The 26666-nt window shown below is 47.6% G+C and overlaps 1 protein-coding gene and 2 pseudogenes across 2 annotated transcripts in view; 1 reads left to right on the plus strand and 2 right to left on the minus strand.

Moving 5' to 3' along the window:
• Nucleotides 1-92, minus strand: part of LOC112474188 — a 178-nt pseudogene extending 86 nt beyond the window's left edge.
• Nucleotides 93-2254: 2162 nt separating this feature from the next.
• On the minus strand, nt 2255-2373 carry LOC112474192 (annotated as a pseudogene).
• Nucleotides 2374-4187: 1814 nt separating this feature from the next.
• RRP12 (ribosomal RNA processing 12 homolog) overlaps nt 4188-26666 on the plus strand; it is a 29413-nt gene continuing 6934 nt past the window's right edge. The window contains exons 1-28 of one of the 2 annotated variants that reach the window (XM_015599982.2): nt 4188-4425; nt 4985-5214; nt 6940-7023; nt 9075-9191; nt 10266-10404; nt 10512-10639; nt 11554-11652; nt 12282-12373; nt 14008-14119; nt 14353-14450; nt 15693-15807; nt 16697-16839; nt 17068-17189; nt 18136-18200; nt 18289-18451; nt 18887-19041; nt 19316-19383; nt 19774-19867; nt 20840-20998; nt 21110-21190; nt 21403-21508; nt 21737-21844; nt 22328-22485; nt 23859-23950; nt 24140-24298; nt 24416-24588; nt 24814-24948; nt 26608-26657. In XM_015599982.2, the coding sequence (XP_015455468.1) occupies nt 4287-4425; nt 4985-5214; nt 6940-7023; nt 9075-9191; nt 10266-10404; nt 10512-10639; nt 11554-11652; nt 12282-12373; nt 14008-14119; nt 14353-14450; nt 15693-15807; nt 16697-16839; nt 17068-17189; nt 18136-18200; nt 18289-18451; nt 18887-19041; nt 19316-19383; nt 19774-19867; nt 20840-20998; nt 21110-21190; nt 21403-21508; nt 21737-21844; nt 22328-22485; nt 23859-23950; nt 24140-24298; nt 24416-24588; nt 24814-24948; nt 26608-26657 (3384 nt within the window). In that variant the 5' untranslated portion in view covers nt 4188-4286. Of the gene's footprint in view, nt 4426-4984; nt 5215-6939; nt 7024-8365; nt 8892-9074; nt 9192-10265; nt 10405-10511; nt 10640-11553; nt 11653-12281; nt 12374-14007; nt 14120-14352; nt 14451-15692; nt 15808-16696; nt 16840-17067; nt 17190-18135; nt 18201-18288; nt 18452-18886; nt 19042-19315; nt 19384-19773; nt 19868-20839; nt 20999-21109; nt 21191-21402; nt 21509-21736; nt 21845-22327; nt 22486-23858; nt 23951-24139; nt 24299-24415; nt 24589-24813; nt 24949-26607; nt 26658-26666 lie in introns of those variants that run through there. The other variant, XM_025042288.1, reaches the window with a different exon arrangement.

Here is a 26666-nt window from a genome sequence, read left to right on the forward strand (position 1 = left end):
GGTCTCCCATCCAAGTACTAACCAGGCCCGACCCTGCTTAGCTTCCGAGATCAGACGGGATCAGGCTCATTCAGGGTAGCATGGACCTAGACAAGTAAGCATTCTTATCTCCATTTTACATGAGGAAAACTGAGGCTTATAGAAGAAGCTAATTTGCTCCAAGTCACACAGCAAGTGGTAGTCCTTCGATTTTAACCCAGAGAGTATAACTACAGGGCCCATCCTACAGATGTGAGTGGTCCTTATTAGCTATATGTACTGTGGCTAATCATGGAAATGGCTGATGCTTCTGGATGGAAGACATTGCAGGAATTCAGGGATCGAGAGGTTGGTTCTTCACCAAAAAGGTGAACCCTGGGGTGTAGTAGGGTTGAGACAGTGTGTGCTCTGGCCATCTGGATGCCTCTTGTCCCCTCTCCTGGCACCACATGCCTCCTATAGGAGGCTCTGAGCAAAGTGCCTCAAGATGGAGGATCAGCAGATGTTCTGTAGCCCCTCCAGTGTCCATTTCAGATTGGGGGTTCATCCAGGGGCTCTATCTAGTCAGAGGTATCTATGGCCAAGGAAAAGGATAAGAAGGCTGCCACTACCCTGGCCCTCTTCATCTCCCCAACTGATTTGCAAAATCCCAGCCGCCTCAGCAGGTATGGCTGCCCCTCTGTAGGATTTTAGCCTTAACTTGTTTGCAGAGCTCCCTCTGGTGGCAAAGTTGCATGACCACATCCTTTGCAATATACCACTATCATTTTGGGAACTGTGCATATTCACATGCACATACATTCATAATGAATCCTCATAGTAGCCCAGTGGGTTCAGCATTATTATTACCACTTTCAGAATATGAAGAGAAGATTCAGAGAGATTAAATCCTTGCTCAGTGTGTGTGGTAAAGTACTTACAGACTCAAACCTAACACTTTCTCTGCTCTCTCTCAGCAACTGTCCATATCTAGACCTCTGGGCATGAACATCAGTCTTCCTACAACAGCTTCCAAAATCAGCTTCCTCTTCCTCCTCAAGCCACCAGTTCCCCTTTTTCAGCCTTACTGCACAGGTCGCAGCCTGTGTCCCAGGAGCGGAGGGTAGTGGTGTTGACTCCTGTGGCTGGGGCCTAAGTCAGGCTGGGCTTTGACTTCTCTGCAAAGACGCTTTCTCACATCAACAGTCTTTATACTCTCTCTGCTCTGTGTGTGAGAACCACTTTTTATTTTTAGTAAATCAATTAAGTTTAATATATACAGAAAAGTGCACAAATTATTAGTGCCTAGCTCACTGAATTTTCAAATACATCCATGTAAACTCCTTTCTGATAAAAAATTAGAATATTACCACTCTTGTGCCTGCTCTGAGAATTACCACCATGGTAACTGCTATCCTGACTTCTAATATTTTAGATTAGTTATGCTTGCTTTTGAAATATCATCTAAGTGGAATTGTGCAATATGTACTTTTTTGTGTCTGGAGTCTTTCACTCAACTTAGATCATACCTGCTGTGGCATTGCTGTATCCACCTGAATACTATAGTATGCCATTATATCCACATGCCACAATTTATTTCTCCATTCTACTGTTGATGGACATTGGGTCATTCTCACTATTTGGCTAATATGAACATTATCATATATGTATTTTATGTATACATCTCTGTTGAGTACATACCCTGTAGTGAATTGCTGGATTACGAAGTATAATCAGTGTATTCAGTTTTAGTAGATATTACCATGCAGTTTTTCCTTTTTTCTTGCTCCATCTTTTTATTTTATTTTATTATAGTGACATTGGTTAACGAAATGCAGTAAGTTTCAAGTGTACAATTCAACAATAAGTCATATGTATTTTGCATTGTACATTCATCACCCATAGCATGTAGTTTTTCAAAGTGATAGTATCAGTTCGTACTCCCACCAGTAGCACATGTGGCCAGTTGCTCCACATCCTCACCAACACTTAATCTTTTTAATTTTAGTCTTTTTAATTTTAGCCATTCTGGTGGATGTGTAGTGACATTTCATTGTAGTTTTAATTTGCATTTCCCTGTCGATTAATGAGATTGAGCATTTTTTTGTATGTTTATTGGACACTTGGATATCCACTTTCGTTAAGTGCCCCTTGCTCATGCCTCTTGCTCACTCTTTTTATTGAATTGTCTGCCTTGTTCTTATTGATTTGTAGGATTTTAAAAATACATTCTAATGTACTTCATTAGTTATATTTATTGCAAATATCTCCTCCTACTCTTTTTTTTTTTTTTTTAAGCCTATAGCACCTGGTATTCCTAGATGGTCTCCCATCCAAGAACTAACCAGGCCCAACCCTGCTTAGCTTCCAAGATTAGACAAGATGGAGCACGTTCAGGGTGGCATGGACATAGACTCTTCTCCTACTCTTTGGCTCACCTCTTAATGCTCTTCATGATGTCTTTTCATGAGCAGAATTTCTTACATTTAATGTATTCCAGTTGATCAATCTATTCTTTTATGGGTGGCAATTTTTGTGGCTCATCGAATAAACTACCAAGTTGTGGAAACTTGTGCAAATCACCTTTTGGACTTGGCAAAATGAACAATTGGTTCAGATATTCAAATGAAGAGTTGACTTGTAGATATTTTGAAGTTTCACGCATTAGTAAACTTGTTTTTAAGGATAATGTATGACAAAAGGTCGGCAACTCTTTATTTTCGTAAATAATAGTGTTTGAAAAAAACCTTCCATTTATTCTCAATAGAAAGGGCTTTGAATACCAGCATCATTATATTGTACTTATTTTACTGCGGAACAGTAAAAATACTGACACTAACCAGCATGTGACCTTTGATCTAGATGACCCCTCAAGTGTCTGCTTCCAGCACCAACATTGTAGTTTCATGAATTTCTCTCCAGCCTTCCCTTTACTCTTCATTCCCAGCTTTTTATTTGTGGAACAAAATCCATTCTTTGGTACCTCTTAAATCCCTCAGAAATGTATGTTTTGATCTTTGAGTTTCTAATTGTGGAATGAAAGACTATCTCAATTTGACTAAATAAAAACTGATCACAATTATTGGTATTTACATTTATTCTTGAATTTTTATCATTTGTGCACTTATTTTAGTCCCTCTTTTTCTCTCTACAACACACATATACTTATTATTCAAAGAACTTTTGTTGCAGGATTTTAAGAACAAGAGGTGTCTTAATCTGTTCTGGCTGCTATAACAAAAAGCACAGGCTGGGTAGCTTATGTGTGTTTTACGTGCTGTTGAGTTGGCTCTGACTTTGACTCATGGTGACCCTATGAATGAGTGATGTCCATAAAATCATGTCCTCAGCAGCCCTGCTCAGCTCCTGCACATGACTTTTTCCTATCGAGTCAGTCTATCTCATATTTGGTCTTCTTTTTTTCCAGCCGACTTCTATTTTTTCCAGTATTTTTTTTCCAAAGAACTCTGCCTTCTCAGGATGTGCCTGAAGTAGGGTAACTTCAGTTTTGTCATTTTTGTAGCTTATAAATAACAGAAAGTTATTTCTTTCAGTTCCAGAGACTGGAAGTCTGCAATCAGGGTGGCAGTATAAGGGCTTGCTTCTTGGTTCATAGCCGGTGCCTTTTCACTGTGTCTTCACCTGGTCCAAGGGGCTAGGAATCTCTCTGGGCTCTCTTTTATAAGGCACCAGTTCCATTCATGAGGGCTCCACCCTCAAGACTTAAGCACTTCCCAAAGACTTCCCCAATACCTTCATCTTTGGGAGTCAGAATTTCAACACATGAATTTTGGGGGGACACATTATATCATAGTAAGGGGGAAAACTCACACTATATCAAATGAAAGAAGCGGATGCAACAATTTTGTCGACTTCTGGTTCATTTAAAAGGTTGACTTACCGAAGTGTCTTATCGATAAGAGCTTAAAAAATGTAAAAATGAATGTTTAAAGCCTAATCAGCTCAAACCCACCAGGATCAAGCCTTACTTTGACAAAATCAGATTTATTGATTTGTAGTGAGGGAGGAAAACGTCTTTTGTAAGGTTTTGGGTTCTGTGGCAGGAAATTGGGAATCAGCTTTGGTTTGGTTGCTGGTTCTCAAGTGAAATTAGACGAGATTAACAAAAGGGAACTGAGTGCTGTCATGAGGCAGTGATCTTGAGCCTGGAGGAAAGGCAAAACCGGATGTTGACTGTTTTACCACGGTAACGGACGCGAATCCGGAAGTGGCGCCAGAGGAAAAGGAAGTGAAGAGGACTGCGGACCCACGTGGGTTCTGCGCGTGTTTCTGCGTCCCTGGAAGCCAGTCTTTTAAGCTTAGTCGACATGGGTCGCTCAGGGAAGTTGCCTTCTGGTGTCTCTGCCAAGTTGAAACGCTGGAAGAAAGGCCATAGCAGCGACAGCAACCCCACCATCTGCCGCCACCGCCAGGCCGCCCGCAGCCGCTTCTTCAGCCGGCCCTCAGGTAGTAGGACCGAAACCCGGGCACAGTCTGCGGCGGGGTTCTGGGCGTGCCTGGGTCTGTATGGGTCTGGGCCTCTGTGGCCCAGACATTGGACCTTTCATCTCTTGGGAAGTGTCGGATCTGGAGCTGTCGTAAAGGCTACCCTCCCCATTTAACAAATTCGGAACCTGAGTCCACGGTAGGAAATGACCACAGGTGTAAGAGTTGGGACTCATGGCTATAAGTAACCTGGTGGCTTTCAAAGAGCTTTCGCCTTCATTTATTTCCCATATTCCCTGAGTGCAGCCCCCAGTCAACTCCCACTGGCACTTATGCCATCAGGACAGGGAAGCAGAAAATTTTACCTGCAGTGTTCCATTTCTGGGCTGATGAGGCAGACCGTCTTCAGAATTCAGCCTCTCAGGTTGGGGGCCTGGACTCTGCCGGTTCGTTTCGTAGGAGTGGTTCTTTTTTGGCCAAAAGGAGATTTGGGTAGAAGTGTGTGTGCGTGTGTGTGTGTGTGCGTGCGCGCGCGCGCGTGTTACGGGGGTGGGGTCTTACCTTGTGTTCTGGTTTTCAGGAAAGAGCGACCTAACAGTTGATGCTGTAAAGCTGCATAATGAGTTGCAGTCAGGAGCCCTGCGCCTGGGCAAAAGTGAAGCCTCTGAAATGGCTGTGGAAGAAGAGGACGCGCCGGCTCTCACGGAGAAGTCTTCGGCCACCTTCCTCAGTGGCCTCTCCGACTGCACCAATGTCACCTTTAGCAAAGTGCAGCGCTTCTGGGATTCCAACTCTGCTGCTCATAAGGAGGTAGGGGGAGAGTCAGGATGGCATGTGATAGTGTAGAGGGGCCAGACGCATGCTTTTTATTCCAAGGCGGGCTTTGCTGGATGCTGTGTCACTTCTCCTCCCCTTTGTGTCTCCTACTTATTACTTCTCCTAGGGTAGGTTCCACTTTCTGCTTTTTCTTACATCTCTCTTTCTCAAGTGTAAAATTCTTGAGGGTAGAAATGTTTTGCAGACATTTCTCTTTTTAACTGTACCTAGCCCGGGACTTTTTACATAGAATATTTTCAAGAAAGACTTGTTGAGTAAATTAATGCTGAGTAACAGTGGTTAGAAATGTTTTATCTAACAACTAAATTTCCCTTTTTTAGTTTATATTTTTAAATTATATATATATTTGTATTTTTTCATTTAAATGAAAAATGTCAAAATTATACATGGTACCAAAGTGATGTAAGTAGAAAAAATGTGAAAGTTTTCTCCCAACTTAACTTCTTCATGATAGCTACTGTTAACGGGTCATTGTGTATCTACCTTCTGTCCCAAAAGAAATATGATGTAAGCCACATATATAACTTTAAATCTTCTAATGGCCACGTTAAAAACAAAAAAAGTAAAAAGCAGGTGAAATTAACCTTAATAATATATTTAATTTAACCCAATGTGTACAAAAATTATCATTGCAACATATAATCAATATAAAAAATAATGAGATGTTTTACCTCATTTTTATCATACTAAAGCTTCAAAATCTTGTCCATATTTTACCCTTAACATCTCCATTTGGATGCTAAAGCTTCACTGAAAATATTTTATTTGTATTTAGAGTTCATAAAACTTACAGTTGAAAAGTAGATTCATATACCTAAATTGTTCTAAATCTGTTTTCCAATAATTGGCTTAAGTATTTGTTTTTAAGTTTAATTAATTAAAAATTTTAAATTAAAGATTCAGTACCGAGGTGGGGGGGTGACGTAGACGGGGTAAAAGGGGTCAAATATGTGGTGACAGAAAGAAATCTATGGGAGGTGAACACACAGTGTAGATACATATATGCCTTACTGTTAAAGTGTACAGCTGAAACTTATTGGAATTCATTAACCAATGTCACCATAAAAAAAAATAAATTTTAAAAAATTTTAAAAAATAAGTAAAGATTCAGTACCTCAGTCACACTAGTCATATTTTAAGTGCTCACTAACCTCTTGTCAACATTACTGCTCTAGCCTTTTTTGTATATTTTATATACATTTTGTTTGTTTACTGAAACATGATTATGATTTTAAATATTATTTATATTTTTATATACAGTGTTCTGCAACTTTTTCCCCACTGAACAGCATTTATATGTTAATATACATAGTTATTCCTTATTCTTTTCTATAGTTACATAGCATTTGAATCTATCATTATTATTAAGATTATAATACTATTATAATATCCCCTGTTGATGGCTGCTTGGTTGTTACAGTTTGTTGCTGCAGTGAACACACTTGTGCATAAATGCTTGCACATTTGTGTAGATATTTCTATAAGAGATAGCATCCTAGAGGTGGAATTTTGACAAACATCTTCTGACTTTCCTATGTGGTGGGCCCTGTGGTGTGTTCCCTTGCTCTGAACACTGCTTTTCTTGTCTATCTGTGGGCTATGAGGAGACTAAGTTGTGAAGGAGCAAAGAAAAGAGTTACCCTGGGGTCGAGTTAAATCTAAAATAGATGTTATAGGTGCTTTCTCCCTCATGTACAGATCTGTGCTGTTTTGGCTGCTGTCACTGAGGTGATTCGCTCACAGGGAGGGAAGGAGACGGAGACTGAGTACTTTGCAGCACTGGTGAGTGGATGTGACTGGGGGCAGGTGTTCAGAGTAGCAGGTTATTCAGGCTATAGAAAGAAGATGGGTGTCCCTGGCATGTGGGGAGAGAAGGACAACCTTGAACAGGTGAAAGTGCTTCTGTCATTTCCCAGTGGCTTGGTAAGGCTGGTGTTGTTTGCTGCATTATTTGTGTAGAACAAAGATCCATTAGTCTAGGTTTTTTCACCTTGATCTGTGAAGCTGAGTAAAACCCAAGGGATCCTCTAGAAAAACAGTTTTCAAAATGTGGTTTGAAGGTCCCCAAGACCCTTTTGGGGAGTCGGCTAGGTCAAAATTATTTCTATGTTAGTACTCAAACATCATTTACCTCTTTGACTCTCACTCTCTCAGGAGTGTACCTTGGAGTTTTCTGGAAGTTATGTGATGTCTGATGACATTATTTTGATAGCTAATGGAATTGTGCTTGCATATTCTTGTGTTTGAAAATTTTCTTACTTTTAATTTTTAATATGGTAAGTATCAGGAGGTGTAACCTACAAAAACAAAAAGCCTTTAGGGAATCCTCAATAATTTTTAAGGGTGTAAAAGTTTGAGAATCACTACTATAGAATAGGGTTGGCAAACTGCTGCCCAAAAGCTTAATCTGAAAACAAAACAAAACAAAGGCATAATCTGACCTGTGGCCTGTTTTTGTACAATCTGAGAGCTAAGAGTACTTTTTACATTTTTAAAGGATTGTTAAAACACTCAAAGAAGAATATGTAACAGAGACGATATCTGGCCTGCAAAGCCTTAAATATTTATCATCTATTCCTTTACAATAAAAATTTACTAATCTGCTCTAGAATAATGAAATAGATAGCAATACAGGGTTTTAATCATGTGCCAGGCAGTATTCTGATTGTTTCACGTATATTAGTTCAATTAAACCTCATAACTTATAAGAAGGAACTATTATCCTTATTTTACAAATGAGGAAACTGAGTCACAGAAAGGTTAAGTTGCTCACCCAAAGTCGCACAGTGGCAAAGCCGGGATTTGAACTTTGACACCAAGCTTCTTGGTCATAACCATTTTGCTGGGCACATGAGGTGCCTCCAGCACCTCATGTGCCCAGTGTGACACATTTCCTGTTCACACTTGGTGATCTGGCCCTCAGATGACAACCATGGAAGCAGTGGAGTCCCCAGCGTCTCTCGCTGCTGTTGTGAACCTTGTTGAAGCGGTGAGTCCTAGCTCCTGTCTGAATCCCAACGCACTTTGTGGAGAGAAGAGGGTGTGGATGGGAGGAAGATCGGGGAATTGTTTAAAAGAGTGAAAAGATACTGGAGTATCTGGTGATAGTCTATAACATCAGGGTCCAGGGGTGGCTTGGGATGTTGTAGACAAAATGAATGCTGGTGCCTGAAAAGGAGACAGCCCAGGTACAGTCATTGGGACTGGATGGATGGGGCGGAATGTTGGCGCGAGGATATCTGGAGGTCTGTAGCCAGGGTAAAGGTGGAGAGAGGATTGGGGTGAGTTTTAAAGGCCCGTCTTGGGTAGTATAGAGAATGAGTAGTGGAGAAGGTGAAGGAAGTAGGGAGCTCAGGTGCCATGTAGAGCTCATTGACCAGGTGTCAGGAAGGGTGAGCTCCTGTCCTGACTTGCTCACTCTCTGAGTGACTAGACCAGCACTGCCTCCCTCTGTCCAGCTTCCTCCAGACCGGCAGGGGGGGCGGCACCAGCTGCTCTCAGAGGCCCCTCTGGGGTTCTGACTTTCTCTGTTCTCTCCCCACAGAGTGCCCAGCCCTGTGCTCATTAAGAAGTTCTCTGATACCTCCAAAGCCTTCATGGATATCATGTCAGCCCAGGCCAGCAGTGGCTCCACCTCTGCCCTCCGATGGGTCAGTTTCCCCTCTACCATCTCCCAGGGCCCATCTGATTAGGCTAAAGCTTGGTTGCTCCCTAGGAGGGGTGTGGACACTCCGTCACTCACGTGGGATTTTCTGGGGTCAGTGAGGACCTGGGCTTTATTCCCACCTGGCTGAAGTGGGTGGAGCTGAGAGACTCTGACTTTTCTCTTCAAGGTCCTCTCGTGCATGGCCACCCTTCTGCGGAAGCAGGACCTGGAGGCCTGGGGCTACCCTGTGACCCTGCAGGTGTACCATGGACTGCTGAGTTTCACTGTGCACGCCAAGCCCAAGGTGAGGCTACTGAGCCCCCAAAATACAGGAGGGAGCCAAGCCACTCCAGGAGGCGGGGCTGGGCTGGCCTGACTGAGTGGGATCAGAGAGCTTACCTGGAGTCCGGCTCTTGCCCTGAGGTTCTGCTTCCTGCTTCTGAGGACCCATCTGCTCAGCTCCAGAAGGCAAGGGGCAGCTCCTCCTCCTACTTGGGGGATGTCAGGCCCTTCTAGGCAGTGACATGTTAGTTGCAGTGGCAGGAGTGAGGCTGGAGCCGGGCTTTGGAGTCACATAAAACTGAGTTGGACTCCAGTTTTGCCATGACCTTAGGCAAGTTACTTAATCTCTGAGTCTCAGTTACACAGTTGTGAAATAGGGATAATAATACCAACTTTGCTTCGAGGGTGTGGGAAGACACTGGCATTCTTCATAGGCCTGGCGCAGCTCCTGCTTATAGCAGGCGCTCAGTAAGTGGTGGTTGGCCACTGTATTTCCTCCTGAAATTTAGGGCAGGGAACATGTAATAATAATAACAGTCTTAGTAACCACTCCTGTGTTGAGCACTGGGTCTCCACGTGGTCTTTCCTCACTTTCTTCGGGTCTCTGCTGAAATGTCGCTTTAATGAAGTGACACTTTTCTGACCACCATATAAAAAGTAACAGCCCCTGCTTTATTGTCTGCAGAGTACTTTTATCTTCTGGTATACAATTGTTTATTTTCTGCCTCCTAAGTAGAACATGAGTTGTTTGCTCCGTTCACTTCCACACCGCCAGCACTAAGAACAGTGACGGCTTGGTGAACATTCAGTGTTGCTGACATCAAATGAGTGAATGAATCCCTGTTGTAAAGATGAGGACACAGAAGCTTGGAGATTAAGTTGCTTGGCTTGCTTAGGGCTGTTTGGTGGGCTAAGAGGAGAGTGGGGATTGGAGCTGAGGTTTGTCTCGCTCCACAGCTTGAGCATCTACGTGCGAAGCCTTGGGCATATCATCGGGAGATGTGCAGTCACTGATTGCTGGCCGATGGTTGTGCAGACCACCCTAGCTGCTGGTTAGATGTTAACCTGGACCTGACCCCCTTTCCTTGCCCCTCAGATCCGGAAAGCTGCCCAGCATGGAGTGTGCTCAGTCCTCAAGGGCAGTGAATTCATGTTTGGTGAGAAGGCCCCTGCCCATCATCCTGCTGCCATTTCCACTGCCAAGTTCTGCATCCAGGAAATTGAGAAGTCTGGAGGTGGGAGCCAGGCTGTGGGCAGGGTGGGTGGGGGCTGGGGCCGGCTGAGGAGGACAGGGCCTACTGCAGAGAGTTGGCTGGAGTCTCAGCTCCCCTTTTTCCGCCAGGCTCCAAGGAGGCCACCACCACACTGCACATGCTGACACTGCTGAAGGACCTGCTGCCCTGCTTCCCGGAAGGCTTGGTGAAGAGCTGCAGTGAGACTCTCCTCAGGGTCATGACCTTGAGCCATGTGGTGAGCTCAGGCCTCAAGAGCCGTTGGGTGGGGGCACGCCAAGGGAGGTGGGTGCATAGCTGCAGATCCCAGGCCCCTCCAGGTTGGTAGGGGCATGGCTGTGTGCTCAGAGAACTCCCCGATCAGTCCAGAAGCAAGGCCTGGCAGCTCATCCCTGGTGTCAGAAAGACAGCTGTCTTCAGGGTCCTGGTCCAGTTGGGAGCTGGCCTCAGAGATCAGGGCAGAGCAGGGTGGAGCCATGATGGGGCTGATAAAAAAAAAAATCTCCTTCATTTTTTCTTCTTCCTCCTCCCTTCTTTTCTCCCTTCCTTCCTTCCTCCCTCCCTCCCTCCTTCCTTTTTTTTTTCTTCTTTTATTTTTTCTTTTGCTTACTTAACTAACAAATCAGTAAGTGACTTTAAAGATACATAAAAATTGTCCCCTGCATTTCTGTCATCCTAGCACAATTCTCTTAATCCTTCTATATTCTTTTGTAGTGTCAGTTCACATACATATTTTAAAGTATTATATAAATAAGATTATCATTGTTTAAAAGGTAAAAACCATTTAAAACAACTTCTTGTGTATCCTTTCAGACATTTTCTCTTTGGGTAAACATACATAAAAATGTGAAAATACAACTCTAATTATAGTGTACAAACCATTTATATCTTACTTTCTTTCTTAGCCCATTATGTTAAAAACATCTTGTTCATGTTTCTCCATTGTCTTTGTTTAAATCATGTAAAATGTTTTTGGTGGCTGCCATAACTTGCTAAAGCGACAGTTCTTTGAGGGTCCAGGTATGGGGGGCATGTTTGAAGTTCAGGGGGCCCAGGTCTCCCACCAGCCCACTGGCTGGAGTAGGAGGTTGAGAAGCACAAGGCAACTGTGGGCTTTGTAGTTCCCCCACTAAGCTTATGTCTTCTCTCCAGCTAGTGACAGCGTGTGCCATGCAGGCCTTTCACAGCCTCTTCCATGCCAAGCCTGGCCCAGGTACCTTGCCTGCAGAGCTCAATGCCCAGATCATCACGGTGAGGCCTGGTGGTGGAAGTTGGGAGGGGCATGGCTGTGTTGGGGTGAGGTAGAGCAGCCCTGTTACTTGTCTGCAGAGTGAGATTAAATAGGGCGAGCTAGGCTGCCCCAGTGTAGGAGACCATTAGACAGGCAGCTAGGAGACGATCCACCAAAGCCTCATCAGCATCCACAGGAGCTAGGGGCCCTGACTCTTGACTTGGTGATAGTTAATAAACAATTTCAGCATGGTCTCATGGTATTAACAGATACTGTTGCAGCAGGAGTTCTTAACCTCAAAGATCTATGGATGGATTTGGGGAAGGATACATAAATTCCCCCACATTGTTTACAAAATGTGTGCATGTGCTCATGTACATTTTTCTGGAGAAGGGCTCTGTGCTTTTGTCTGGTTCACAATGGGTCATGTGACCCAAGTTATACTTGACTGCTCCTGGAGACTTATCCCATAGAAGCAAAACCAGAAAGGCTTCACAGAGCAGAGAAAGGCTGGAGCTAGGAAGGCCAAAGGGACTGTGTAGGCCTATTACTGAGACATGCTGGTGCCTAGGGATAGAAGGGGTCATTGTCTTTGGGCTACTGCCAAATGCACTTGGTGAGACGTGTGCTTATTCAATCTTGCCTCTAGGCCTTATATGACTATGTTCCCAGTGAGAATGACTTACAACCCCTGCTGGCCTGGCTGAAGGTCATGGAGAAAGCCCACATCAACCTGGTCAGGTAGGGTGAGGTGGAGGGGCGTCTGAGAGCCTCCAGCCAGGCTACCTGCCCTGTGGTGCAGATAGAAGGGATGTGAGCTGGAAACTGCGGGGGGTTCAGCTTCCTGGGGTTGGCAGCAGTTCTACTTCGAATATACAGTGGGCCACCTCCTGTTTTTATGAGGCATGGGGTGGGTAGCATAGCCTGTGTTAGCCAAGGCCTATGCCTTTCCTGCTAGAGTGTTGACCAACTAGCACTACCCCTCAGGGTGGGGACCAAGTACCATCCTGATCTTGTCACCCTGGCTGTCATCCTGTGCAGTTGGTTCCTTTCTCAGAGGATATCATCCGCTTTCTGCAGCTCACCCGACTCCCCACTTGGGTTAATGGTCCCCTCCTCTGGGATTCTTAGCCCTGTAAACCCAGTTTATAGTTTGTGCCTCTGTCATAACAATCACAATTCAACTTGACCACTTAATAGTAGCCTCTTGATAATTCTACTTTTTCTGAGTAAGGCTGAGAAGAAAAGAAGCATATCAATTGGTGATTTGCATTTTACCTGGAGGGAAGGTCTCTGAGGTCCCTGAGGCTCCCCCAGGCACTGTGCTGAGTGCTATGCATCCATGTTTCACTGCACTGATCACAACCACCCATGAGGACGGTCTTAGCCCATTTTATAAACCAAAAACTGAAGCCCTGCAATTCAGCTGGTCATGTGGCTGAATTGCCAGGTCTGCAGCCTAGGTCTGTCAGGCCCAAGTCCTTCCTGTGCCAAACCACCTTTCACCTGGAGGTGCCAGAAAATGGCAACACAGCCACATTTTCTGCTCAGGATTTATCCTGCAGGAAGACTCCCACAGTTGTGCCAGGGTATATGGCCCAGGATACTTGTTATAGCACCATAGGTAATGGCAAAAAAACAAACTATTGTGTGCATAAACTAGAGACAACCTAAACATTCCCCTGGAGGGGACTGATTAAATACAAACAGTGAAATAATAGGCAGCCGTTAGAAATAATTGAAGTAGATGTATACACGGTGGTGTGGGAGGACCTCCAAGATATATTGAGAAAAAGCAAGGTACAGAACGGTATAGATTGTGTGATTATTTGTATACTCAGTTGAGACAAACTACCAGGGTGTGACTCCTAACCTCTCCCCATTAGCTGGATGACCTTGGGCAAGTTACTTGACTTTTCTTTGCCTCAGTTTCTTCATCTTTAAAATAGGAATTGTAATAGGACTTAATCTCAGTTTTTTCAAGGTTTTGTTTTTCTGTTTTGGGGGGTTTTTTCAAGGTTTAAGTGAATTGATGTATATTGTTACATCACTGTTTGGCATGCGATAAGTGTTGCATAAATGTTAGCAATTGCTGTTGTTTTGTATGTGTCTTATGCATACAAATTTCTGGAAGAGTACTTAAGAAATTTAACCTTGATTTCTCCCTGGGAAGTGCATCTAAGGATTAGTCCAGGAGAAAGGCGTGGTAAGGAAGGCATGATCTTCATTTTGTACTCTGAGGACCTGTTTGAATTTCTTTAAAAATGGCCCACCAGAAGGGTGGCGTAGACCCCTGCAGATCAATGGCTGTTGTTGGATCTGGGCCATCCAGGTCCCCGAGGCCCAGACCCCACAGAAGTCTTTCATCTTGACAGACTGCAGCGGGACCTGGGACTGGGCCACCTCCCTCGCTTTTTTGGAACTGCGACGACATGCCTCCTCTCCCCCCACTCACAGGTCGTGACAGCTGCCACCCAGAGCCTCCAGGTACCGCAACCCCACCCCCAACCCGAGCTTTAGTGGGAGGAGCAGAGAGCACAAGAGGTTCTGCCAGCTGCTCAGTCTCTCCTAGGCTTGCCCAAGACCTCCAGCTGTATCCTGGGAGGAGGTTCTGTGGTAGGAATAGGCTTCCCAGAAGCTTCAGGAAACAGAGACCTGGGAGGGCTCCGTGGCACTGGGGGGCTGTCTTGGGTCCAGACAGCTGTGACTTCTTTTTGTAGGAGACCCTGAAGGAATGTGTTGCTCCCCACATGGCCGACATTGGCTTCGTGACCACCTCAGCCTCAGGCCCTGCCCAGTATGTTGCCAAGATGTTCAGGTGAGAACATAGATAGCATCCACAATAGGAAGGAATAAAGTGTACTTTGTAGAGAGTTCCTTATAATGACAAGTGTTCTACTTGTCATTTACTCTGGGCCATGTGTACACACAATGCCAGAGCAGCTGCTGTCAGTATGAGCACCGGCCACGTTCCAGGTGCCATAATATGGTGCTCATGAATGTGGACTCTGGGGCCAGTCACCTGTGGCAAGTTCCTGCACTTCTCACTACCTGAGGGTCCTCATCAGTCAAAGGGGACTGACTAATAGAAGTTAAGATTAAAGGAAGTAATATATGTAAAGCGCTCAGAACTGTACCTGGCATGTAGTTAAGCACTCAATAAATAGAAACTACTAGTAATCCCTATGGTTCTAAGAGATAGGTACTGGCCCCATTTTATAGATGGACAGGCTGAGGTCACCCAGCTAATAAGTGGCAGCCTAACCACAGAGTCCACTCTTAATCACATGGCCACTGACCCATCCTCACCATCCTGGCGGGCAGTGAAGAGCCTCGCAGCCCCAAGCACACTGAGTGGTTCTAGGAAATGGGCTGGGATCCTTGGTGTCTCTGGGTCTCTCTGCTGAGCCTCAAGGTATAATGCTTTGGGTACTGCTTCTTATGAGGAAATAGGCCTATTTTCTGTGGGTACATCCAGAATGAAGTTTTAGTAAAATAGGAATAGAATTGCCCCCACCCCTTGCTCACCCCTTTTCTCATACTGACCCCTGTTGGCTATTCTAGCCCCAAAACCCCAGGGGCCTAAATTTTGGGAGGTGGAGCTGACCAAGGTGTGCACATGCTGAAGGGGCTCACTGCTGGGCCAGCCCTCCGTGGTGCAATTCTGCCCAGACCGCCTGTTCTTACCCCACTATCCCACCTCGGGTCAGGCCAAGAAAGCGTGGGACAGTGACAAAGCCTGGGCTTTGGAGGCCCAGTTTGGCCCCTAGCAGAGTGACCCTGGCAGGTTGTTTCATCTCTCTGAGCCTCAGTTTCCCCATTTGAATATAGAACAAATAACCTACCTCACAGGTTTTTCTTTAAGTAAGGATTATATAAATTAAACTCTTAGCGAAGGGAGCAATGTGAGCACTTCATAAATGCTAGTTCTCCTTGGCCTTTCCTGGGGCCCTGCCTTTAATGGCCATTTGGTGGTCTGTAGATCGTGGTGGCAGCCATTGACATCCCGGTTGGGGCCTGGGGGTGTGACCATGACCCTGACTTCTTGCTCCCTTGGCAGGGCAGTGGAGGAGGGCCTGACGTACAAATTCCATGCAGCATGGAGCTCTGTGTTGCAATTACTGTGTGTCTTCTTCGAGGCATGTGGGAGGCAGGCCCATCCTGTGATGAAGAAGGTGAGTTGCGGTGGTGGATTTTTAGACTTCGGGCTTTTAGGGATCTCTGTTATCTCTGCACTTTGACTCCTCCCCACACACACATAGTGCCCACAGCAGGTGCTCAGTACTGTGTCCCCATGAAGGTGACTGGGAAGAACAAGAAGAGGGGCAGGAACGCCCCTCTACCTGCCCACTAGTGTTGGCTGGAGTTGATGGTTTTGAATAGGGAACCAGTTCAATGATTCTCTCTCATTCCTACCTGTTCTTTTCATTTTTAATTCTCTAAATTTTCCTTGAGTGAGAATAGTGTCTTAAGCAGCCTTAGGTCTCAGGGAGGTGACTGCAATCCAGAGTAAACCATCAGGGATCCTCCTCAGGTCTGGGAGAGGGCGAGGCCTGAGCACAGGCAGATGGAGCAGCTCCCGGCCTTGTGGCGTCTTCCTCACTGACAACTCCCCTCCCCCGTAGTCATTGCTGGTTGGAAGAAAAGAGCCAGCCACTCCTGGGAGGGCGGGCTTCCTCCAGGGCTGTGGTGAACCAGACAGTGCAGCTCTGTGTGGAGGGGCAGCCGCTCCTCAGTGCCTGCTAATTTGCTAGTTGTCACAGGCAGGTTGGCCTTTGGCAGACCTCATTTTTCAAGATAAACTGGAAATCTATATTCATATGTAAAATTTCCTGATTTTTACATGTTACTAATAAATACAGAATTTAAAAAATTTCTGGTGCATCGGGGAGGGGTCAGACATATCAGTGGGTTACATTTGGTTATTGGTTTGTTAACTCTGACCTAGAGGTTAACCTGGGCCCACGCTCCTGACCTCGTTGTCTTATAGGCTTTGGCTCACTTAGCCACGGGTGCCTGCCCTGTGAGCACCTCTTCACGTATAATCTCTCGTTTCTGCTCCAGTGCCTCCAGTCCCTGTGTGACCTGCGCCTCTCCCCACATTTTCCCCACACAGCAGCTCTGGACCAGGCAGTGGGGGCTGCAGTGGCCAGCATGGGACCTGAGGTGGTTTTGCAGGCTGTGCCTCTGGAAATTGATGGCTCTGAGTAAGTGTGACCCTAGATGGTTTCTGTATGAACTCCAGGAGGGTCAGACAGCTTGCTGTTCCCCAGAAGGGTGTACACTCCTTTGGGTGAAGTCTCTGTGCAGTGCAGGAGTCATCAAGAGGTTGGAGCAGGGTTTACACTGCTCCTTAGTTCAGGGGACCTTCTGGGTACGCTGTCTCCTCCAAGCTGTCACCTCTTCCTCACTGGGCCATCCCTGTCTCCTCCCAGAGAGACTCTGGACTTCCCACGGAGCTGGCTGCTGCCCGTCATCCGGGACAATGTCCGGGAAACACGACTTGGTTTCTTCACTGCCTACTTCTTGCCCCTGGCTACCACTCTGAAAAGCAAAGGTATGGGGCCCACTGCAGTCCTGGAGCCTCAGCTAGAAGGGGGTCGAGAAGGACTTCTGGTCCAGCACCCCACCCCACTTGATAGTCTTCCTCTGCCAAACAGGTGGCCAGCCAGTGCTTAAATGCCTAACTCAGTGGGCCTGTACCTTCCCTCTGCTCTGAGGCATAGCCTGGCCTTTCCCCATTATAGGTCCCTGCCCTGTGGCAGGCAGACTTTGGTCTCCTCTTCCACTAAGGAAATAATTAGACAAGTACATAGTGATTTATGCATATGAAGAGGTGTCCTTACCAAAAACTAAGACAACTGACACGTCCCTCGATAGGGTTTCGGTGAAGTTAGTTATGGTAAAGCCCACTGTGGGACACAATGGGGTCATTGTAAAGAAAAAAAGAGACTTGACATGGGCATGTTTAGTAGATGGTGAGACGAATAGATTCGATTCCGTCTCAGCTCAGCCACACCAGTTTGGCTTTGGGCAAGTTTATTCAACTCCTGGATCTGCTCTTCATCTGTAAAATGAGGATGATAATTGTGACATTGTGAAGGTTAAAAGAAATGATCATGTAAGTGCCCATTACACAGCCTGTCACATAGAAATTGCTCAATAGGTGTTACCAACTTTATTATAATTGTCGCGTAAAACGAGGTTTCAGAACAATTATGTATAGTAAAATCCTGTTTATGTTTTTTTAAATGTATGTGCGTTTAAAGAAATATAAGAAGAGAGAGTGGCCACCCTGGGGGAGTAAGCTTATGGGGAGACACCCCTTTTCTATTTTATACAGGTCATTTTAGGTTTTTAGAAGGAACAGTTTCAATCTATGGGGTGGAGGGGAATCACCCATATTCTTGTCCTCATCACTGGGCTTTTGGTTTTGGTGAAAATGAGGCCTGGTGGCCAGGAAGATGCTCAGGGTCATACTATGTCCTTGTGTCACACTCTAGCAATGGACCTGGCCCAGGCGGGCAGCACGGTAGAGTCCAAGATCTATGACACACTACAGTGGCAGGTAAAGGGTCAGTTGCGGGGATGTGGGTTGACAGTGCGGGGGTGCAGGTTGCTGAGTGTCACTCTCCTTTACTGTTGTTTCCCTCCAGATCTGGACCCTTCTGCCTGGTTTCTGCACAAGGCCCACAGATGTGGCCACCTCCTTCAAAGGGCTGGCGCGGACATTGGGTACAGCTATCAGTGAGCGCCCAGACCTGAGAGTCACCGTGTGCCAGGCCCTGCGCACCCTCATCACCAAGGGCTGTGAAGCAGGTGCATGTGGGCTCTGGGGTTAGGAGCTAGTGGGAGGGTAGCTGCAACAGCATGGGTCCCCTGACCCCATCTTTTGACCTGTTATGGCTCATTACCTGAGCCATAGTTCACCCTCTGCAAGGACCTGGGGCTTCTGCTGGAGACCCAAGGACACAGAAACCTGCCCTTTTTCTCTCCTTATTCCCGATGTGCTGACAGCTGTGAGAAGTTATCTAGTCAGTGTTGCAGGGTTTTGCTGGCCCCAGGACAGGAGCTGTGGGAGAGCATAGACCACGGTGGCACCGAGTTCTCTGTGCTGTGGCCTCAACCTCTCCTGTCCCAGAGAAGCCCCACATCCATGGTCCTGTCATAGGTCCCCCAGAAGGATGCCTCTGGGCTGCATCTCAGTGGACTCAACTCCTGCCCCTTTTATGCAAACTTTGGTCCTTCTGCCAGAGGCTGACCGTGCCGAAGTGAGCCGCTTTGCCAAGAACTTTCTGCCAATCCTCTTTAACCTGTATGGGCAGCCTGTCGCAGCTGGGGACACCCCAGCCCCTCGCCGGGCTGTTCTGGAAACCATCAAAACTTATCTCACCATTACCGAGCCTCAGGTGAGCTGACACATGAAGAGGAAAGCTCTCAGGTAGTGATTGTTGGGTGGGTATACTGGAAAGGCCGAGACCCTAACCACCAAGCCTCACTTGGGCCTCTGCCAGCTGGAGAACAGGGGTCCAGATAACCAGTGGTGGCGGCTGGGCTGGCCTCAGGGTTTCTAAACCATGGAGTAAAGGGAGATAGAGAAGAAGGCACAGTTCTGAGACCTGCTGCTGCTCTGTATTTCTCTCTTCAACAACTCCCTCTTTCTCATCCCTTTGGGGCTGCCAGTTGGCGAATGGTTTCCTGGAAAAAGCCAGTGAGAAGGTGCTCGACCCTGCTAGCTCTGACTTCACCAGGTAAAAAGCCCCACTTGAGCTGAGGCAGCCCAGGGAGCTAGAGTGTATGTCTAGCAGAAGCCTGCGGATTATCTCTGGGATGATTTAGGAAAGACTTGAGATAGTGAATGTTCTAGCTCTACTGTCAGGCCTGATTGACCCTTTCCTTCAGAGGCGTTATAGCCTGCTAGGGCTATAAGAATGAGAACCCTGGAGACTCACTGCCCGGGTTCAAATCCACCACTTACGGGCTTTGTGACCTTGGACAGGTTGCTTATTCACTCTGCCTCTGCCCTCATCTGTAGGGTGGACGTACTAACTACCTGTACCCAGTAGACATAGGACACTGACAGTCTGTGCCTTTCTTCAGTCTTCATTAAGCTCCTTCTTGGTCTCTTGTCCTCCGAGCAGATTGTCTGTCCTGGACCTGGTTGTCGCCTTGGCTCCTCATGTAGATGAAGCTGCCATCAGCAAGCTGTACTCCAACATCAGGCCCTACTTAGAGGTGAGACCCGGGGCCAGGAGCCCCAACAACTACACTTAGGGGGAGGAAGGGACCCCTTAGAAAGGTGGGGCCTGTCTTGTCTTCATCCTTTTCTACTGCCCAAGATCAAGTCTTTATCTGCTTTGTCATGGTGTCTAGCCCATCTGTCATATAGCTGCCAAAATGACTGAAATGCACAGCCGCGCTCGGGCCTTATCTGCTGAGATGCCTCCCGTAGAACCAAGGCCATCCTCCTTTGCCTGGCTCACTCACTGGGCCATCGTAGCCTGGACTAATCTTCATTCCAATCACCTCATCCCCCCCTTGTCCCCTCTTATTCCCCCACTGCCACTCTGGCCTCATTAAGCTGTTTTAAGAGTCCCAGATATAATGGTCCCTTTTGCTCATGCGAGATCCTCTGTCCACCAGGCAAACTCAGGCCAGCAGTGACCCCCTGAAAACTGTCACCACGGCAACAATTTAATAAGCAGTTATCCAATAGTGTGAGAAGTGCTCTGGACTGGAACATACAGGCAGACCCAGAGTCCAAGGCAGGGCCACCTAACCTCAGGAGAGGTGTCCAGTGGGGAGTGACAGAGAGCGCTTTGGAACAGCAAGGAGTTAGGCAAAGAAAGAGAAGAGTACTCCGGTAGAAAGATGAGCGGGCTCACAGTCTTGGCACATTCCAGGCACTGTGAATTCATGCCGCTGGCATGAGTGTTGCTTAGAAGTGGGTTAGTGGAATGAATTGGAGGTCTGGGTTGGCTTTTCTCCCCACAGCATCCCCACATAGCAGAGCTAGCCTCTTGTTGTCCATACTCCGCTGCCCCTCTTATCAGACTTCATAAAGTCCAGGAGGCAGGACCAGCTTCTCTGAATCCCCTCCGGTACTGGCCACAGTTAACGGTGACTACTCTGGGAGTGTCATCAGATGGGTGGTGGACCCCCAGTGCACCCTCCTCACCCATCTCTATTCTGCATGTGCCCTTCCAGAGCAAGGCCCATGGAGTACAGAAGAAGGCCTACCGTGTGCTGGAGGAGGTGTGTGCTAGTCCCCAGGGCCCCGGGGCCCACTTCGTGCAGAGCCACCTAGACGACTTGAAGAAGACTCTGCTGGACTCTCTGCGGACAACTTCCTCGCCTGCCAAGAGGGTGAAGACTCCAGGGCAGCCCTGCTCTGCCCAAGGGGAGGACCACAGTAGAGATGCTTAGGGACTGGGGCAGCATTGAGGGGTTCTGACTGTTGTCCCCTCTGTCCTGTAGCCCCGTTTGAAATGCCTCATACATATTGTGAAGAAGCTCACAGCGGAGCATGAGGAGTTCATCACAGCCCTTGTCCCGGAGGTAAGGGATTTAGGGCAATGGGTGTTTTGGGGGTTCCTTGGAGTGTGGCTCCTAAAGGCCTGTCGGGATCAGAGGAGGGCAGTATTGGGGCTGGGGGTGGGCTTGATATACTGCCCAGGAGCATGGATGCACTTACCTGGCCCCTCTGCCTCATTCCACCAACCTCAAGGTGGGTAGCTCAGGAGTATGTGCTTATGGGGCTCTCTGGACAGGTGATCCTGTGTACCAAAGAGGTGTCAGTGGGTGCTCGGAAGAATGCTTTTGCCCTGCTGGTGGAAATGGGCCACGCTTTCCTTCGGTTTGGGCCGAGCCAAGAAGGTGAGGCCCAAGTGACATGGGGCTGGGGTGAACACTCTGCACCCAGGCGTGGGGGGAGTACCCCTCAAAACCACCGGTCAAAGAGAAAAGGCAGGGAGTGTTGTCTGGCTCTGGACCTGAGCAGGCTGCTCCTCTCTGGCCATAATCCCCCTCCCCAGTGGGCCCAGGATGCAGTGTGTGGGCTGGGCTCTGCCCTGGTACAATTTGTCCTGCCCTCTATCCTCCCAGAGGCCCTGCAGCGCTACCTCATCCTGATCTACCCCGGCCTCGTGGGTGCTGTCACGATGGTCAGCTGTAGCATCCTGGCCCTGACCCACCTTCTTTTTGAGTTTAAAGGTAAATGCGACTTCCTTGAAAGCCTGGGAAGCCCTCAGAGTAGGAAAATGCCCAGAAGGTTAGGGCCGGGTGGCTACCAGCTAGAGGAAAGGTCACAGGAGGGAGGAAGAAAAGCTGGAGCCAAGCCCGGCCACCTCCCATCTCCTCTGCTCCCCAGCTTGGCCCTCCCACCTCCCCACAGCTGCCTCATTTCCCATTCTCAAGTGGATCTGAGGAGATAGGTCCCCTCCCCAATTTAGTCCTGGTTCTGCCTCTTACCAGTATGTTTACGAATGTCTTGGAAGCTGACTCTCTTGCCTCTAAAAATAGAAGTGAAAAATGGCACCTCCTCCTAGGGTGGCTGAAGAACCAGAGGAGATACTTCATGGAAAGTGATCAGAACCATGCTAGGCACATGGAAGCTTCCCTTCTGGTGACTTGGCAAGGTCTCAGGTTTGGGTGGAGTTCTAGGTATCTCTAACAGTGGCCCTCTGGCCATCACAGGTCTGATGGGGACCAGCACGGTAGAGCAGCTGCTGGAAAATGTGTGCCTGCTCCTAGCCTCCCGCACACGTGACGTGGTCAAATCAGCGCTGGGCTTTATCAAGGTGGCAGTGGTTGTCATGGATGTGGCACACCTGGCCAAGCATGTACAGCTGGTGGTAAGTACCCACCTTCCTCTTGGTGGTAACGTGGCCTCCAAGCTGGTATCATGGAACCAATGAGCCGCAAGGCCAGAAAATTTCAACATATTTTAACTACACGTTATCTTGTGCAACAGAAGGTCATGCAGGTGCCCTAGAAGGGACCAGTAGGAGAATGCCAACCTGGCGGAGTTGAAGAAGGGGCATAGTGCTGCATGTCACCCCCCTTGGCCCCTCCACAGAAGCAAGGGCTCTGGCAGGGCAAAGGCCAGTGGACAGGGCCACCCACATTTTATAGATGAGGAAAGTGAGGCCAGAGATTTCCCCAGGTCACAGTGCTATTGAGAGCAGTCCTGGGAACAGAACCCAAAGCTCGGGACTGAGACTCTGGGCTCTCCCTGGCACGGCTCTCATCTCACTTTTTTCTCTTGCTTACATTTTGACCTTTGGAGTTTGAGGATGCTCTTCTGGGTGTCCCTGCTGGGTTGCAGAAAGAGCCCTCTAGTACTGGCTTCTTGGCCCACTCCAGCCAGGCATAAAGTGTGCAGCAAGATGCCTTTCAAACCCTCTGTCCACTGTACCTGCTGCTTCAGTTTCCTGCTTGCTGCTGGGTTGAATCATATTAGACCTCCAGGTTCCTCTTGCTTATAATTTTTGTACCTGGCCTTGGGTCAAGGCGAGAAGGGGCAGATTAGAGTCAGGATAATTTGCCCACCCTCCAACACCTACAGCCTAACTGGGGACCAAAGATGGGAGAACAGCCAGAGCAGAGATCTGTTCTGGAGTTATTAGAATTTATAAAAAGCCCTTCAAAGGATGAGTGGGGCCCTATCCTTAGCCCCACTGAGAGACACTGCAGATAATACGAGCCACCCACGTTTCCCAAACCAGGCCACACGAAGGCTTGAGAAGAGTCCAGCCAGAGATTAAGGCAGGATGATAGAAGGGACATATGGAACTAAGAGAAACCTAGTTGGAGACCATGTGTGGGCCATGAAATTAGACCTGGGCTAACTCCTTCCTTTGTGGCCAGTTAGCAACTACTTAACTCTGTGCCTCAGTTTTCTCATCTGTAAATTGGGGGTGTTATTATCTGCCTCACTGTGTTGCTCTAAGGATTCAATGAAATAATGCATGTAAGGTACCAAACCCTGTTCGAAAGATCTCAAGCTGTAATCTCAGCAGGGTGGTCAGGGATTGTCATAAAGGAGGGTTTAGGGGAAAAATGGGGGCTGCCAGACTGCAGAGGCTGATTGGACCAAGGGCTGAGCCAGGAACAGGGCCATTTTTGCCCTCACCTCTTAGCCGAGCCTGGTCCTCCTATGTTCCTCATCTGGGGCAGGCAAGGTGGAGGCAGCCTCCCACTGAAACCCTGGTGTTCCACCCTGCAGATGGAAGCCATCGGGAAGCTATCAGACGATATGCGGCGGCACTTCCGCATGAAGCTTCGGAACCTGTTCACCAAGTTCATCCGCAAGTTTGGGTCTGTGTTCTGAATGTGGGGAACAGGGGAACAGGGAAGAAGTAGAGGGGTTTCAAGACCCAACAGAGAAAAGGCTGGGCAGGGGAACCAAGTCCTTCCCCTGTGGCCAGAAGGGCTCTGGCTGTACACCTCCTAACTGGGTGGCGCCCTCTGGCCAGTGCACATCAACAGAGCTTCATCGCCCTTCAGGTTTGAGCTAGTGAAGGGGCTGCTGCCTGAGGAGTACCACAAAGTCCTGGTCAACATCCGGAAAGCTGAGGCCCGTGCCAAGAGGCACCGTGCTCTGAGCCAGGCTGAGGAGGAAGAGGAAGAAGAGGAGGAGGAGCCTGCCCAGGGCAAAGGTGACAGGTGAGACCAGTGGTAGGGTCCTGGGGACCTGGTCTTCCCCAACCCAGAGTCCACCCAGTTCCTGGCTGCTTCTGCCTCTCCTGGGAGTGCCCTGACTTGGGGCTTCTCTGTCCTTAGCATTGAGGAGATTTTGGCTGACTCTGAGGATGAGGACAATGAGGAGGAGGAAAGGAGCCGGGGCAAGGAGCAGCGGAGGCTGACCCGGCAGAAGAGCCGGGCATGGCTGAAGGAAGGTGGCGGGGATGAGCCCCTCAACTTCCTGGACCCCAAGGTGGCCCAGCGAGTCCTAGGTAAGCAAGAAGCAGCTGGCCTGTAGGCTCAGGAAACAGGCTTGCCTTAGTGCCAGGTTCAGGGTGGGGAGTGACTTCCCTGAAGTCCAGTGGGTGCCCCTCACCCTCACGCGTGCACACCATTGTGCTTCGGACACCCATCCAGGGCACAGACCTGGGCTTGTTGGTTAGGATGAGGGTGTGACTGACCTTCCACCTCCTCACTGCCTGACTCTGCCATGCCAGCCACACAGCCTGGGCCTGGGCGAGGCAAAAAGAAGGACCATGGCTTCAAAGTGAGCTCCGATGGCCGGCTGATCATCCGGGAGGAGGACGAGGACACTGCCACCAGCAAGATGGAGGAAGAGGAAGGCACTAAAGGTGAGGCCGCCTGCCCACTCTGGGAATGCAGCTGCTCCTGGCCTGGACCAGAGCTGTACTCTATTGTTCATTCATTTGCTTAGTTGTTCATTCACTCATTCCATGAGCATTTGTTGAGGAAGCATAGATAAAAACAGAGATAAGGAGCTTGTAACTAAGACAACTTTCTCACTCTTTTTTGACCACATTAAGAAATCTTTTAATTTTGTAACCAAGCCATTTATACAGTTCTATAATTCAAACAAAACTTTCAAAATGCAATACTTCTGCTTACCATGCGCAGTGCACTTTCTTGGTTTCTATTCTGTTGTGTTCTTTCCTTCTCCTTTTTTTTTTTTTTTTTTTTTTCAAAAGCTTAAATTTGGCTGAGGCCCAGAATCTCACTTAGAGGTGGAAAGAGCCAGTCTCAGATTCTCCTAATTCCCTGATTCCATTGTCTCCTGTTGTCCAGGAGCCACTCAGGTGACATCTCCAAGTCCTGTTTTGTCTTTCCTGCTCCCTCTCTGCATATATCATTCGTTAGATCACAAAAGCATAGGTCTTCTAAAATGTATCTGTCTTCTTTCCTCTTTTGTTTGGCCCCCACTCCTATGATCCCTGGGCCCTTTACTCACTACAGCCTCCTAACCAGTGTTCTCACACTGCCTCTGCACCAAATTGACCAGCTGTGTGACTGGACAATTATTTAACCTCTCTGCGCCAAAATGGGTATAATACCAATACCAACTTCAGAGTTGTTGTGAAAATGAAATGGGAACCTGAACAGCACATGTACATGTAGGGTAAAAATGTGATGACACTATTTCCTGATTTGGTCTCATCGCTGCTCCCCTCTCACCCTTGATAATTCCTGTCTCCTTATTCCCTTCCTGATGCTAAAAACGCCTCTCCCCTCTCCTCCTACCTTCCTAAACCCTCCTTGTTCTATAAGATTCAGCTCCAGTCCTTCTTTAAGGCCTTTCCCTGGCCCTTTAGCCTTCAGGCCTTGTTCCATCAGAACTCCTGGCAAGCCCAGAGACTGACCAGTCTTCAGCAATTAGTCATATGCTCTCTTGTGACATCATCTGAGTATTGATTGACTTGACTTGAGTTTGTCTTCTTTCCAACTGATCGGTTTCATACTTTTATTTATATATATGTACACACACACACACACACACACACACACTGATAGCTTTTTAAAAATTATGGTAAAATACACATAACAGAATTTACCATCTCAATCATTTTTAAGTGTACAGTACACTACTGTTGAATACACTCACATTGATGTACAGCTAATCTCCAGAACTCTTTTCATCTTGCAGAGGTTCTCAGGTAGGAGAATAAAGCAGTCCTCCCGGCAAAGTGAAATATATGGGGCTACAGGAGTGCCTAGCTCCCCAGGAAACCTGGGGCTTTCTTAGAACTGCAAAGAGAGCTTATTTACCACTGAAGTGGAATCACCACTTCTTTGAGGGTCTATTGTCCCTGAGACCTAGGATGGGAAGAGGAAAGGGTCAGTGTTCAGGGGTTTTGTCTCCCATAGGATTTTTGGAGCTGGGGTTGGCAGCTCCCTCAACCTGATGAGCCAGGAGGCAGAATGAAATTTGGGTGAGCTTTGGGAAAACAGGAGAACCTCCCTGAGTACTCACAGGCCTCTCTTCCTTTTGGCTCCAGGGGAGGATGAAGAGATGGCTGACCTCATGGAAGACTTGGGTGTCAGAAGTGTGAGTAAT

This window comes from Pteropus alecto, unplaced genomic scaffold, assembly GCF_000325575.1.
Source record: "Pteropus alecto unplaced genomic scaffold, ASM32557v1 scaffold88, whole genome shotgun sequence".
Lineage (NCBI taxonomy): Eukaryota > Metazoa > Chordata > Mammalia > Chiroptera > Pteropodidae > Pteropus > Pteropus alecto.